The 15,895-nt window shown below is 32.6% G+C and overlaps 1 protein-coding gene across 2 annotated transcripts; it reads left to right on the top strand.

Moving 5' to 3' along the window:
- The first annotated feature begins 9,206 nt into the window (after positions 1-9,206).
- On the top strand, positions 9,207-11,813 carry LOC126693438 (transcription factor ORG2-like). Of its 2 annotated transcripts, none has more exons than XM_050389393.1 (3): positions 9,207-9,568; positions 10,124-10,483; positions 11,434-11,813. In XM_050389393.1, the coding sequence occupies exons 1-3, from the start codon at positions 9,266-9,268 to the stop codon at positions 11,518-11,520; spliced, it is 750 nt and encodes a 249-aa protein (XP_050245350.1). In that variant the 5' UTR covers positions 9,207-9,265; the 3' UTR covers positions 11,521-11,813. The 2 variants fall into 2 exon arrangements, with proteins under 2 accessions (XP_050245350.1, XP_050245351.1); XM_050389394.1 differs by having other exon boundaries at positions 10,124-10,499.
- Positions 11,814-15,895: the final 4,082 nt, after the last annotated feature.

Here is a 15,895-nt window from a genome sequence, read left to right as displayed (position 1 = left end):
TGAAGGGTCCCGCAAGGATATGGTTTAACAGGCTGACGCCTAACTCCATCAGTACTTTCAAGGAGCTAAGCGCCCAGTTTGCTTCGCACTTCATTGGGGGACACAGGTATAAGAAGTCTACAGTATGCTTGATAAGCATCAAGCAGTGAGAAGATGAGACGCTAAGGTCTTACATAGCACGCTTTAACAAAGAGGCGCTTTCAATCGATGAAGCCGACGACAAGATACTTGTAGTCGCTTTCATAAATGGGCTGCGGAAGGGTAAGTTCCTATTTTCACTATACAAGAATGACCCGAAGACTATGTCGGACATGCTTTACAGGGCAACCAAGTACATGAATGCTGAAGATGTGCTTCTAACTCAAGAGAAGAGAGAAAGGCAGGAAGATACGCGACAAGACAGAGGGCGGAAGATGGCAAGAACTGGAGACGCTGGACGAACAGAAGCTACACCACTTGTGGAACACTAAGCACTTATAGAAGTACTACCAGTAAAAAGGATGGCATGAAGAGCAGCACCCCTTTATTTCTAGTTTACCTTAATGAATTTTAGCTATACTCCTCAATTTTTCTATTTACTTTAGTTTTTGCTACAATAACTCTTTTAAAGCCCAAAGGGCAGGTCTTCGTTTTCTTTTTAAGAACTACTTTTTCTATGAATGTATGGTTTATTATAATAAGAGGAGTTTATTCAAACATGACCAAAGTTGCCTACAAGTGGACAACCATTACGCTAAGTTACCTACAAGTAGACGCATGGCCAAAGTCGCCTACGGGTGGATGGTCACTACGCTAAGTTACCTACGGGTAGATGCATGGCCAAAGTCGCCTACAGGTGAACGGTCACTACGCTAAGTCACCTATGGGTAAACGCATGGCCAAAGTCGCCTATAGGTGGACAATCACTACGTTAGGTCACCTATGGGTAAACGGTCACTACGTTAAGTCACCTACGGGTAGACGCATGGCCAAAGTCGCCTACGGGTGAACGGTCACTACGTTAAGTTACCTACGGGTAGACACATGACCAAAGTTGACTATGGGTGGATGATCACCATACTAAGTTGCCTACAAGTAGACGACCAAAAAGGTGACAAGGCACCAAAATTTAGTCACCTCAATTAGTCCACGACCCCAAGTGGACGATTTACAAGGTGACAAGGTACCAACACTTAGGGTGCGTTTGTTTTGGGGGAAAATGATTTCTGGAAATCATTTTCCCCCAAACCCGCATGTTTGGCAGCAACGGAAAATAAAATTTTCCGGAAAATCATTTCTTGTTGACCAACAATTACTCCTTTGACCCAGAAATTATTTTACACCCTTATTTTCACTTCAATTCATTTTCGGAAAAAGAGAGAGAGAGAGAGAAGAGAGAGCCCAGATCGCGCCGCTCGTCCGACGATCGCACCGCGCCGACGAGCGGTGCGATCGACGAGCGGTACGTGTCCGACGAGCGGTGCGATTGCAATCGTCGATCGCGCCGCTCGTCGGACGATTGCACCGACCTCGCCTCCATTCGATGTCGCCTTCACCGCGTGATCTCATCTTCTCCTCCGCCGTGCGATCTCAATTTGACCGGATTTGATGAATTTTTTTGCTGGGTTTTGTTTCTTTTGTGAATGAGTGTGGAATTGATTCATTTTCTTTTGCTGGGTTTTGTTTCTTTTGCCGGATTTGATGCATTTTCTGTAAAAATGTTTGAATGAACCAAACACCGAAATTAATTTTCCGTAAAACGAATTTTGTGACAGCCAAACACATGAAAACGTTTTCCTTTTCGGAAAATAGCATTTCCGGAAAATGGAATATTTTCCGGAAATGCTTTTATGCGAACCAAACACAACCTTAGTCACCTCAACAAGTCCACAAAGTGGAGGAATCTAAGTCTACAAAGTAGACGACCCTAATATGCAGTCCATCAAGTGGACGACCTCATCTCAAGAGGATAAAATGTTATCAAGTCCATAAAATGGACAAACTTATTAAGTCCACAAGATGGACGATTTCATCCTAGGAGGATGAAAAAATTATGAAGTCCATAAAATGGATACAAAGTGGACAACCATGTGTTATTAAGTCCATAAGCTGGACGACCTTATTAAGTCCACAAGGCGGACGAACCTATTAAATCCACAAAGTGGACGACATTGATAAGTCCAAAGTGGACGACCTCATCCTAAGAGAATGAAAAATTATTAAGTCCACAAAGTGGACGAGTTTATCATTAAGTTTATAGATTGGATGAGTCAGTTAGTAATACCCACGAAATGGACGATTGCGCCAAGTCCCCAAAGAGGACGAACCCATAAAGCTGACGAGTTCGTCCACTAAAGGATATGACTAATATTACAAGACGATGGTTTTAACATAAAAGATAACGAGATGAACAAGTCTACTGAAGAGACGAGTTGGAATTGTCCAAATGAAAAGGACTTAAACTCCATAAACCTGTCAATTAAAGTTGACGAGATCATGGAGTGGGGGGCAGCTGATAAGGGTAAAATTGTGAATGTGAATACTCATGAATATAGTATTATGAAGCGATGTTCAAAATAGACCCATCGGCCTTACTTGTCATAAATGGTAGTCAAACAGCTTTAGGACGTTTACAGCTTTAGGAAGACGGGGTTAACTTGTCATAAATGGAAAGCTGACACTACTAAGTTGAAGGGAATAGGCGAAGCTGACGATCTTGACGAGGGAGTAGGCGAAGCTGACGACCCTGACGTGGCCTTGCTTGGTCTCCACGTTTGCATATATAAAGAAATATCTTGCACCCCACGTTTGGTGTTAATCAAAAAGACTCCTACAAGGAAAGGATTCCGAAAAATACGCTCATGAGAATTCCTATAAGGAAAAGAACTCTACACCAAGGAAGAGAGGTCAACCATTTACTACTATAAAAAGCCCAAATACTCTCATAAACCAAGGTATGCATAATTGACCCCGCTCTAGTACTTTAGAGTTGAGAGAAGTTCTAACTTGACCTTTGGAGGGTATTTGGCCGGCACCACACCGGTGCTTTCTGCGAGGTCTTCTCTTTTTGTTGTGCAGGTGTTGTTTTCGAGTGTACGAGAACTGTGTGGCTCACTGGTGATTTTTTCGGCATGAACACTACTTGTGATGTCTACTAGAGCAAGGCCTTTTGCCCCTCGTCCCTTCATAGTTGCTTTCTTTTTGAAAATTTTTTAAAGAAAAGAAAATGTTTGGTTCAATATTATGATAATTTTGTTTACTTAACTATAAAATACTTAAACTTTATGAATGAAAAAAATTTACTTTCGTTTCTTTTCTTTATTTTTTCCTATTTAATTTCGTAATAAAGAAAGTAGAGGCTAACTAATTCCTTATTTTTTGATGCCAATATAGCTACAAGCCTACAACAACGAGTAACAAATTATGTTATAAAATCTTCTTTCTCATATTTTCTATCATTGTTATAGTCATCAATTCTTGAATTTTCTTTTTCTCAAAGCTTTTTTTATTTTTATTTTTTATTTTTTATTTTTCAATTTTTTAATTTAGGCTTGAGATTAGGTGATAGATAGGTTATGACAACAATTTCGTTTATATAAGGGAATATGGGTATCTTTTGGCTTAAAGTTGAGAGAAATTGCTAAAATTTTAGTACAAAATTAATCATAAATGACTTCAGATTTAAAATAATATCGAGTTATACCTTGATATATGATTAAGTTGAAATATATTTAGAAAAATTTAATGTCTTTTCTTTTATTTATATTTTGTTGACAAATATATAGACATTAGCTACTTTTACGTACTTAGTGTATTAATTTAGTCTTTAATCTTTGTATAATTCTTATTTTAAAAAAATGAATTTCCTTTTATACATTATCTTCCCAATTAAGGATGAAGTTTTAATTCCGCCCTTGGTCACAATAAGTTTATTGAAAAATACATTTTGGCTAAAATATTTGTATCTAACTTCGGTTGAACTTTTCAAGAGTATTAACAAGTTATATAACCTTTCTATGGAGTGACTTCCTATTACTTTTTTTTTAAAACTTAAACATGTACACTTGGTGTCTTTGGTGGGTCATAACTATATTACTTTATGTTCTTATATATAGATCTTCATAAGTTCAAAGTTTATCTTTAACACATAATTATAAGGGAAAAAATAAAAGAGAAGAAGAAGAAAACCTAAATTAAGATTCGAAGATTATATTGAAAGTTTCAGCTAATCAGCTATAATTAAAATAATATTTCCTTATATTCTTGTCTTAGACTTTGGAAGACATACAAAAGAAGAATTGTGTCATGTTTGTTTTTTAAAGTAATTGTTTGTCCATGAGGTTGGGAGCTCTAACTGAGGATTCAGAAGACTGTGTGCTTTCCACGTGAAGTGTCACTTCATGCACGTGTATTTGTGTGGTTAAACTACTTGAGGCTCGTGTTTGCCATGCATGGAACGTGGAGTACATGCACTTCCAGCAAATCTTTCGTTCTCACTGTGTGTATATATGTGCTTGCAAATTGCAAAAGAAAATTTTGGAAAGAGATTACATGAAGTCATTGATCGATCTTCTTTCTTTCTCTTCCTCAACCTCACCCTTCTATTCTTCAATTATCTATTAATATATTTTTTGGAGGACCCATTAATCATGCATGGATGAGGGCCATAAGGCCCTAGCCAGGAATTAACAATTATCAAAAGATCGAGAAAAAAAAAAAAAAAGAAAAAAAAAATATTGGACCCGCAATCTTGCATGATTGGTAAAATAAATGTTTGAAAAGCCAATCTTGTAACATTGAATATAGAGAACTTCCTCTCTGTTTTTTGGTCCATTTATGTCTGAGTAAGAATGCATGTTTTAACAGCATGACTGGATATAGAAAGCTTTGTGAAGAGGTTTGGGGCCTGGGGGACAAATAGATAAAACTTTTTTTCCACTAATGTTGAAGCGTATCAGTTTGCAGATAAAGAATTTTCGTGTGGGAAGTAAGATGGAATTGTAAGAGGTTAGAACTTTCTTTTTTCTTTTTATTTATTTATTTATTTTTTGAGAATCTTTTTAATTAGAACAATAATTGAATGATTAAATGCATCAATATTTCTATTTGTCGATTTTTTTAAAATTTCTTTTATTTATGGGTTTATGATTATATACGTCTATACAGTGGGTTGGATCCGACTTGTATCCATAGGACTTTGTCAAATATTAACAATAAATGAATAGAATTACGTACAATCAAATAAATAAATAATGAACAAAAGGAATAACTTGCATTTAATTGAATTAATTAATGTAATAGGAATCTACGATTCCTCTTAATCGAACTCCGACCACAAATGATTAATGCACTGGTTTTGGAAAATATGTGTTATACCACTAAGTTACACAAATAAATAATACATCATTTTTAGAACCTCTAGATTTCTTTTACATGAGAACAGTCAAGAATGATGCATCCACTTCACTTTGGAGCCTTCAATATCACATTTAGGGATGACAATTTAAACCCATACTCATAGATACTTGCTTCACCTACTCTTAATGGGATGAGTTTTACTCACTTTGCATAACACACAAGGTGGGGATGGGGGGTAAATTTTTCCCCCACATCTGACCCGTTTATATTTGAAAATTTTAAAAAAATTATTGATTTTTTTTATAAGGCATAATGTGTGTTTGTGTGTGTGTATGCACGTTTTTTTTTTTTTTTTTTTTTTACCCTTCAAACTTTATATATATGATGTCTTTTTTTGTTTTAATAAAAATATATGATATCTTTTGATATTGTATTATTGATTTTTTTTTAATTATTGTATTGTCATGTTTGAATTGTTTTTATGTTTCTGAATACTTGAATTATTGTATTGTTATGCTTTGAGAATGATTTGTACTGTTAGAAATTTTTTTAATGTTTTATGTGCTTTTGTTTAATGTATTAAATATTTTAAATAAACTTTCAATAAATTATATATAAAAAAAACTTGTATGTGATGGGGCAGAGCGGGTACCCGCTAGGAGGAGGCAGGGGAAGAAAGACCCACCCCAAAGTGGAAGTGGGGCAAAGGAGAGGAGTAGGAAACCTGCCCATACATTAAATTTACACTACCTGCGCTAATGCAAGGCTGAATATTATGTGGTTTTAACAATATATGGTTTTACCAAAGTTATTAATCAACAATATATAGGACAACAATAATAAATAAAAAAAGAATATATATATATATATATGGTTAAGTTCAAGTTACACTTTAGTGTAACTCTAAGCAATATTATACTACTTAATAACTTTTATGAGATTAATAATTTAAAAGTTCACTGTTGAATTACATTCTCTCTATATTCTTAACATGCATGCCAAATTTCATTTTAATTAGGTGTTATTTATTATTTGATTTATAAACTCATATTTGATGCATAAATTTAAACTACAAAAACTCTAATTTTAAACATTTAATTGATGACATAGTTATTGATATTTGATCATCTTAAAATTTTGCAAGTATGAAAAATATAAGAAGAAAATGTAATCTAATGGTAGATTTGTCAAAATTTGCATTAAGTAAAAAAAATATTGAGAATTGTAACATTACTTAAAGTTACATAATGTACCAGTATAATTTAAACCCAGTTCATATATATATATATATATATGACATAAATGTGCAAAATCAAGAACTAAATGATAAAGTTATGGATTTAAAATAGAGAAATGATTTAGAATTTTCTACGATATAATTGCACTACCTTTCTATTCATAAAAGTCATTGCATTAATTATACATAAGTTTTTTTATTTTTATTTTTATTTTTTTATAGAGTTTCAACATATGGTGTCCGCTTATGATAATTGTGTTCTTTATCATTAGACTAAAACATTAATTGATTTTTGGTGTAGGAAAACATTGAACTTCAGATCTCTTATTCAATAATTAGAGACTTTACCAATTGAGCTAACTGGAACTCACTAAGTATATATAGGTTAGTGTTAGGTTCTAAGGAATTAGGAATTAATGTATTAGAACTTCATTTTGTAATGTTGGAAAACCACGATCAAAACGTTTTAGTCTTGTTTAGACTTGCTCAAAGCATGTGGTTGTATGTAAAGTTGAAATCGAGTAGCTGCAGGATTTACTGTGTAAATCTGCCTGGCTCAATTGATCGAGAATTAGACTCGATCGATCGAAAGTCGTGCAGATTGATTTTTGTGTAGAATTTCCAATTCAGTCCAAGCTCGTTTGACGTGTAGGGTTTTATATTTTGTCTTAAGTATAAAAGGGAAAACCCTAGCCATGTTTTGAGGTTGCTCTTTATGCTGTGTGTGTGAATCTTTTGTGATATCTAGAGGTGGTTGCCTTCACATACACTTAAGGTTTCCAAGATTCAAGATTATGTCAAGAACTTGGTGATCAATTCAGTTGTAGATTGAAGAGCTTAAAGATACACAAGCGAGAGTGCTTGTACTAGCTGGGAATCCAAGAAAGAAGTAGTCCGTGGATTCGGAGCTGTCACGTGGTCGTGGTAGTAAGTTTCCTATTCGAGGTAGCAATAGGATGTTAGTGGTCTAAGTTGCTATTGTGTAAACTTCAATTCTTTTATAGTGGATTTAGTTTTACCTTAAGGATAGTTAGGTTAAAATTTCTTCAGGTTTTTTATCGGTTTGGTTTTCCTGGATTATCATATTGTTGTGTTCTTTATTTTCCACACTTTACAATGATATGATATATTTGTGTTAACCTAGATCTATTTAATTTGACTAAGTAATCACTTGGCTAATTAACTAGGTTAATCTGGTTGTGTTTTAAGGGGTCTAAAGACAAATAGTTAGTTTAAGAAAAGGTTGTGCGAAACTAGTCCAAATAGACTCAGAAAATAGACTATGCTTGTGTGAGGGTTAATCAGAGTTGTTTAATTAATAACTCGCTCAAGCATATGCAATAGGTTGATGTTAGTGTGAAAATTAAAGAGAACAATTATGGAAAATTGTAAAAGATGCGAAAGTGTAAGCAAGGAGAAAAGAATTAAAGATAAGAACTTACGTGGTTCAGCCTAATGACCTACCACACCAATAAACACTAAAAGACTACATTTTGATTTATTTGGCTTAATAACACATTACAAGAGACCCATATTTAATAATGGAAGTACATATAATAGTCAAACATAATTTGAATTTGATTTCCATATTAATTGTCCAAATCTTATGATTTTCTCTTACAAATCAGCTTCTTGATTTGGTCTTCAAGTGAAATATACTCTCCAACACTTAAGTGTTTCCTCAAGCGAGACTTCAGCGAGTCGTAGGAAAGATTTCACAGTTATTAAGTTGTTTGAGCAAATTCAATCGCAACTTGTTCTTAAACAATGTCAACTTATTTTAGACCTTTTTATTATTATTTGTTGATAGATATTGATAATCTACATCGTAAGGTTATGTTTGGTAACGGTTTTTGTTTTCTATTTTCAAAAACTTGTTTTTGAGAATATAAAGAAAAAAAAATTTTCTTGTATTTTTGAAATCAAAAATATGTTTGGTTAGTTGAAATTAAAAAGATAATTTTTTAAAGAAAAAAATAAAAAATACTAAAATATGTTGTTACTAGGATTTGAACTCTAATACTAACTTATTAAATGAGACGGATTCATTAAATTAAATGCATCTTTTTATTGACTTTTAAAAATTAGGAATTAAAAACAGTCTTTTGCATATTTTCAATTTCCTTTACAAATTAAGTTTTAAGAACAGTTTTTGTTTTTTGTCCATTTTGGGTTGTCAAACAAGTTTTTTAGTCTCAAAAATAAAAAATTGTTTAAAAAAAAAACAAAATAAGGAAAAAAAAAAAAAGAAAAAAATTACTAAACATATCCTAATATTTTAAAGTACTGTAAATTCACTATGCGTCAGGAGGCACGTCATCATTAGATGATCGAGCATGAAATATTGATTAAGAAAACATAGAAGATGGTATTATTAGAACCATGACATACATATACACAAGTATATACCTTCGTCTATCGCTTGCGGGCAGAGACAACGCATATATGCGAATAGCAATTTCTCAGAAGCTACTAAATATCATTTGATCATCTCTTTTATCACCCAATATATTATAATGTAACCTCAGCTAACCGTCTTATCCCTTCTTATAATAAACAAATATAAAATATTGCTAAGGTTGATACTACTGGCCGGCAGCTGTAGATATATACCTATAAATACATGTCATGAACATCTCATTTTATTGGCAAACTAATTGAGTCTCAAACTGCTCCTTCAACTAATCCATCATGTTAGCATTATCACCATCTTTGGTTTCAACCACGGTATGGTACTTGGAGAATAATCACACAAATTATGACCAGAATTTCAACCACGTCGGAGACTCAGAGACAGTAGAGTCAGTTCTTCATTTCTCTACATCTCAGCAGGCACAAGTTGAGCTTGATCGGATTACGCCGCCAATAACTAGTTATGGTGACCCAAAAATGCATAAGAAGCTTAACCACAATGCTAGTGAGCGTGATCGTCGCAAGAAGGTGAATGATTTGTACTCCTCTCTCCGTTCACTGCTTCCAGGCACAGATCGAACGGTACTGATCCCCTCTTTTCCTTTTTAAATTTCGGCTTCTTTCTTCTTTCTCTTGAGGAGTGGGGATGGGAAAAAGAGTTTAGGTATGTTTGGAATAAAGAGAAATGAGAGATAGGAGAGGGAGTAAAGGGAAAGGTAAGTGGCTAATCTGATCGACAAAGATTTCCACCAACCCATTATGCAGCGGTTTAACAGAAGCATAAGTCAAAAATGTTTTAGAGGAAAACTTTGTCATCATAATCATGATATGATTCATTGAGTTATTTAAATAAGTCACATGCGTCTTCGATAGGTCATATGACTATAAATACACAGGATTATTTTCTGAGTTATCATGTAGTGGACTGGTGAAAATTTCCTCCAAATTGGTTTGTAGAAAAATTGTCTATTCCAATCACCTTTCTTTTTTTAACTCTTCACTCATCTTCTTCCTGCTAAAAATAAGTGTCATAGAATGTACTAGTTTTTTCCTTTATGTTAAAAACATCTTCAATTACTGTATTTCCACTAATATTTTGGCAATTGTGACTTTTTTTTTTTTTGAGATGTGGTACAGAAGAAGTTAAGCATTCCGAAAACAGTTTCAAGTGTGGTAAAATACATACCAGAGCTACAAAAGGAAGTGAAGGGACTTATTCATAAAAAGGAAGAGCTTCTATCAAGGATTTCTAGGTTAGAAGATGAAACTCTTGAAGAGGAAAAACCAAAAATCATTGCTCAAAGCACTTCAATATCTATTTGGGCAAGTCGTATTGATAGTAGGCAAATTGTGGTTCAAATATCAATAGATGGCAAAGTCCACAAGACTCCATTATCTGAGATTCTTTGCAACTTAGAGGAGGATGGGCTTATATTATTAAATGCGTCATCATTTGAGTCTTTTGGAGGGAGGATTTTTTGTAATTTACATCTTCAGGTTTGTTTTTGTATAGGTCTCTTCCTTCTTTAATTCCCAATCTCATCCTTTTAAGCAGTGGCTGAGGGAAGACTCCCCTGAATTTTTGCACTCCATCACTCATTATATTCTTTAATCAAAAACTTGTTTTTATTTATAAATTTTTGGGCCCCTTAAATTTTTAATAATATTTCATACTTTTTATTGGTTTTGTTTAACAATTTATTTTCTATTGATTTATTTTTAAGTCCTTTTTTTTTTATTAAAGATTTCTTTCAAAACTAATAGTTAATTTGTTGTTTAGGATCGTAGATATCATTGTAAATTCAAAGTATGTCATTACACATGTAATTCTATTATTAAATTATAGACAAAGAATCACTTAATTATAATGCTAATTATAAACAAGTGTGAATTGAATCATTTCAAAAATTTGTGAATAAAATATTTATATTTTATGCAAGTCGATGGTGAACTGCTACTTATTAGTGAGTTACATAAATTGATACACTATTTATTTATTTCACTTATGTAAGATATATACATATATTTAATTAGCTTTTGACTTTTATTGCATTTTTAATAATGTGAATTCTAAAGATAAATTGTTATTTGAACAAGTTTTTAACTCTAAAAATTTTCGTATCCCTATATAACCTGAAAAAAATTTGTGGCTTTGCCATTGACTATAACCTTTAACATTATGCCATGCACTATTCTTTTTCCCCTTAATATTTAAATAACGAGTTTATCCTTCATTTACACAAGTGAAGGCATCTAATTTAGTCAATTCATTTTAACCGACTTAATTCAAGTTCAATTCCTTCTCCAGCATTCGTATCAAAACCTCCATTGACTATTATTTAACCATGCAAATCACCTTTAAAAAATATTCTTAGATATTAGTTTGTTAATTATACTATAGTTGTTCTAATTTTTATTTTTTCCTTCTTCTGTTTTGAGTTATACAGGTTGAAAGAACTCATGGACTGGAGTGCGAGATTTTAAGTGAGAAACTCATGTCCCTGTATGACAAGAGAGAAGAGCTGTTGCTATGAAAATCTTGATTCTATTGATGATTAATTTACCCTTTAGAGTGCCAAGTCCGTATGTGATTCTATCTATTAGTGCTCTGGTTATTTTAACAAGACTATTGGTGTGTAGTTGTATCATGGTTTTAAAAATTGGAACAATTAAAGAATCGCTTTTACTCCTAGTTCTCAGTGTTTGATTGGTTTTTGACCAATTTTAATGGTTTTTACCGGACTGAATTGGTTCCCGGCCGGTTCATTCGTCCTGTTTGGTCTAGTTTTTAAAACCATGAGTTGTATACATGAGTAAGTAGATATAAGGTATTATATGTAACCGAATGCAAATCCTCTACCCTACTTTTTTGTATTCCACTTCATACTCCACTTACAATTTGCATGCATTTTTTTTTTCTTATAACTTTCTTTATAAAACAACCAAAGTTTTATATGGAAAGAAATCAGACACTTGACAATACATACTACAATTGACGTAAATAGTATAAAGTGAAATAGAGGAATTCTTTTTGTACATAACGCATCATATGGCCTATATATAGTTGTCAATAATCAAACAAGTTCGGCTTGGAAATAATTCCTTTTTTCTTTTTTTCTTTTTTGATCAGGGAAATATTTCTTACCCATGTATAGCTTCTCATTATAAAAATAATAATGGATTAATAAGCTGAATATTGATAAATTATTAGTTGTATAAAAAACTATTAAGAAGTGACTAATTTAATAATTTAATTATTCTAACACATGTGAAAATGTGTGTTAGAATAATAGTTAAAAAAATTTAATTCACCATTTTCTAATAGTTGAAGTTTTTGGGACAAATTGAAGTTTATCAAGAATGATTTGCAATGTTCTAACTGTTTGGATAAACTTATTTCATCGGTTTTGTTGGAAAGCAGAAGTGATAAACATTAAAACAAGTAGTTTGTTTATAAGCGTACCTTTTCATTCCTTAGATTCACAAATTAACATGATTTATATAAGGGTTCTGCAATGCCTTTCATATATGGAAAATCATTGAGTTTATCAAAAAAAAAGAAAAAAGAAAAAAAAAGAGTATCGTTGAGATTCGTATGGTGATTTTTTTATAAAAACAAAACACACTACATTCACAACTTAAATGCTCTAATGAAATTGAAGAGAAAAATGAGAGAGATATTTGTTTGTGTGTTGTTCTCTTCAACATCACACACTTAGAATAATCATCATCTATCCAAATGAGCCATTACTCTGTTTATATAAACAAATCCATTCCTTCATGAAATGTCACAGCACTCTTGATAGCTAGCGGTAATTAACCATTGCCAAATGTTGTGACCCATCGTCAAGGGTCACTTTTTCACCAAGAATCACACTCTATTATGGTTTGAAATTTAATTAAAAACAAACAAATTACAATTTTTTTTTTCTTCTGATGTATTAATTTAAATTCAAATTTATTAACTTTTTTTAATTTATTTTTTATTTTTATGTAACATGTATTATTTTTTCTTTAAAGGGCAAATTACAACTTTGGTTGAAATTAAATGTTGCTTATTTGTGGTTTGAAATTTATCATTGTACCCAATTGAAGTTAGCTCCATTAGACTTCTGTAACCCACTTATTGCCTTTTCATTTGAGAACAACTTTTAACATGAAATCATAACATAAAATGGATCAAAAAGCGGAGTATTTGAGTTGAAACTTAGTATATACTTTCACAATCCAAATTTTACACTACCCGATATATCACAAGGCACAAATCACAAGAAGTCAATAACACTACTCTTTATGGTCCTTAGCTTCATTAATTTGGCACTTCGTTTGAGAGAGAGATTTTTCTTTGGACAATAAAATAAACAAACAACAACCAAACTTTTTTAAATTGAGAAAAAAATAAACCATATAAAAAATTTTCATTTGTAGCTTACTGGCTCCCTTTTCCATGAAAATTTTCATCTCAGTTGCATAACTGCATTAGAAACAAAACCTTCACCACCTCAAATATTTGGCTTGGAAGTTAGAAACTCACTATGTCATTTATGCTCCACTATAAGCCCTCCATCACAAAACCAAACCAGGATATTACGCCTAATCTCAAAAAATTCATGGCCCTAAACCCAAGGCTCCAAACTCATCATTAATGAATCCCATACAATCATTTAACAATTTTAGCCGAAACCAAAACTCCTCACCCAAATCCACCATTAATGAACCCCATATACCAAATCGAGCACAAACCCCAACTTCCTTTCTTAGATTAGCCATGGAGTTGCAATGAAGGCCTGAGAGAACCATTGTCTTAAATGGTGGCAGTGAATGGAATAGCAGTGAATGATAATATCGGAGGTGCAAGAAGCTTCGACCATGGGTTCTTTGGATGAGATAGAAGAGAGAGAAAGGTATCTTCAAACCCTAGTTTTCTGATCCATTTCATGTTATGTTTTGATGTTAAAAGTTGTTTTTGTGGACGCCCCCCAAAATTTTGAAATTTTCGGGTTTTGTCGCACATTGGGTCCTTGGCGACGTGACTCTTGTGTGCTTGTGTATCTAGAGTGAGGTGTGTGTATGTGAGTCCTTTTTTCTTATTTTTATTTTAGGAGACCACCAACCATTGGTTTTGTATTAGGTGTGATTTATCATCTAGATGTCTAATTTTATTTTAAGTTATTTAGTTAACTAAACCAAATTTTAAAGGTTCATTAATTAAGGTAAACCAAAAGTCTTTAAACTAAAGATCTTGGACTTGGAAGTTTGGCTACGTGTGGGAAGATGTTAGACACCCCACAACACCCATCCAAAGATAGTTTTTCTTTTTAATTTATTTCAAACATTAACTTTTTATGAAAAAATATAATAATTGGCATTTTGATTTTCTTTTGAAAAAGTTTTTTTTTTTGGCAAACAATGTACATATATATACATGTGATTAAATATTTACCATACAACTAACATGTGAATATTAACTCCAAAGAATATATACAATCAAGACGTGAGATATATACATAGGTAGCATGTGAGACAACATACAAGTATATTTTACAATAGCATGTGAGTATTTATTTACTATATAGCTAAAATGTGAATACTATATGCTATACAAAAATAAATCACAACATAAAAGAAAGAGGGTTAGAAGAGTAGCACCTTGTTGTTTTCCTCCATTTTCTTATTTTTTTATCATGCAAAAAGATAACAAAGGAAACTCATTAATGCTAAGAAATATTAGGGATAATGTAAGCTTATAGGGCGTTTAAAGACTCAAGAGAATGTGCTTAAATAGAAATCCTCAAACTACAACTATTCTAAGAAAAGACTTGAAATTAAAGTGCATAAAAAGTTACAACATTAACTTTTATTATTTTGAAAAAACACCTTTTATTTTAGAGAAGATTTTTTTTTGAAAAGTTTTGAGAAACGTGTTAGGACATATATGAAAATTGTTAGAGACATATGTTATGTAAATCAGCTAATCCTTTGACAAAACGCATTTTACTTGTAATTGGGTAGATCTAGGATATGTTTAGTACTTCAAGAAACAAGTGTTCAAGTTTAGTATTGAAGCCATGCAAATCTGTCCAAGAAACAAGTGAAGAAGTGTTGTTCATTAAATCTCGACAAATATCTCGACAGAATCATATCTGTTAGGTTCTAAGGATTTAGGATCTAAATGTTTTAGAACTTCAATATGTAATGTTGGCAAACCATGATAAAAACTTAGATTCTAGAGCTCAAAGTATGTTTATTGTGAAATTGGAATTAAGTAATTGCAAAAAATTACTGTTCACTTTCTGCAAGGCTCGATCGATCGAAACTCGTGCAGAATTTTTTTTGTAGAATTTTTCAACTCAGCCCAAGCCCATATGACGTGTAGGGTTTTATGTTTTGCCTTAAGTATAAAAGGAAAAACTCTAACCACGTTTTCAAGTTGTTGTTCATACTGTGTGTGTGATGAGATCTAGAGGTGTTTGCCTTCATATACACTTAGGGTTATCAAGATCAAGATTGGTGTCGAGAGCTTGGTGATCGCTTTAGTTGCTACATAAAGAGCTTAAAGAAAAACACAAGTGGGAGTACTTGTGGTTGCTGTGAATCCAAGAAAGAAGTAGTTCGTGGACTCAGAACTGTCACGTGTTCGTGGAAGTAAGTTTTCTACTCGAGGTAGCAATAGGATGTTAGTGGTTTAAGTCGCTATTGTAAAACTTCAATTCTTTCATAGTGGATCTGTTTTACCTCAAGGATAACTAGGTTAAATCCTCCCCAGGTTTTTTACCGGTTTGGTTTTCTTGGATTATCATATCGTTGTGTTCTTTATTTTCCACATTGTTTACATGATATGATTTACTTGTATTAATCTAGATTTGAATAATTTACCTAAGTAATCACTTGACTAAATAATTAGGTTAA

The sequence above is a fragment of the Quercus robur genome, chromosome 7 (assembly GCF_932294415.1).
Source record: "Quercus robur chromosome 7, dhQueRobu3.1, whole genome shotgun sequence".
NCBI classification, from domain to species: Eukaryota; Viridiplantae; Streptophyta; class Magnoliopsida; order Fagales; family Fagaceae; genus Quercus; species Quercus robur.
This window is presented reverse-complemented; position numbering and strand designations above follow the sequence as displayed.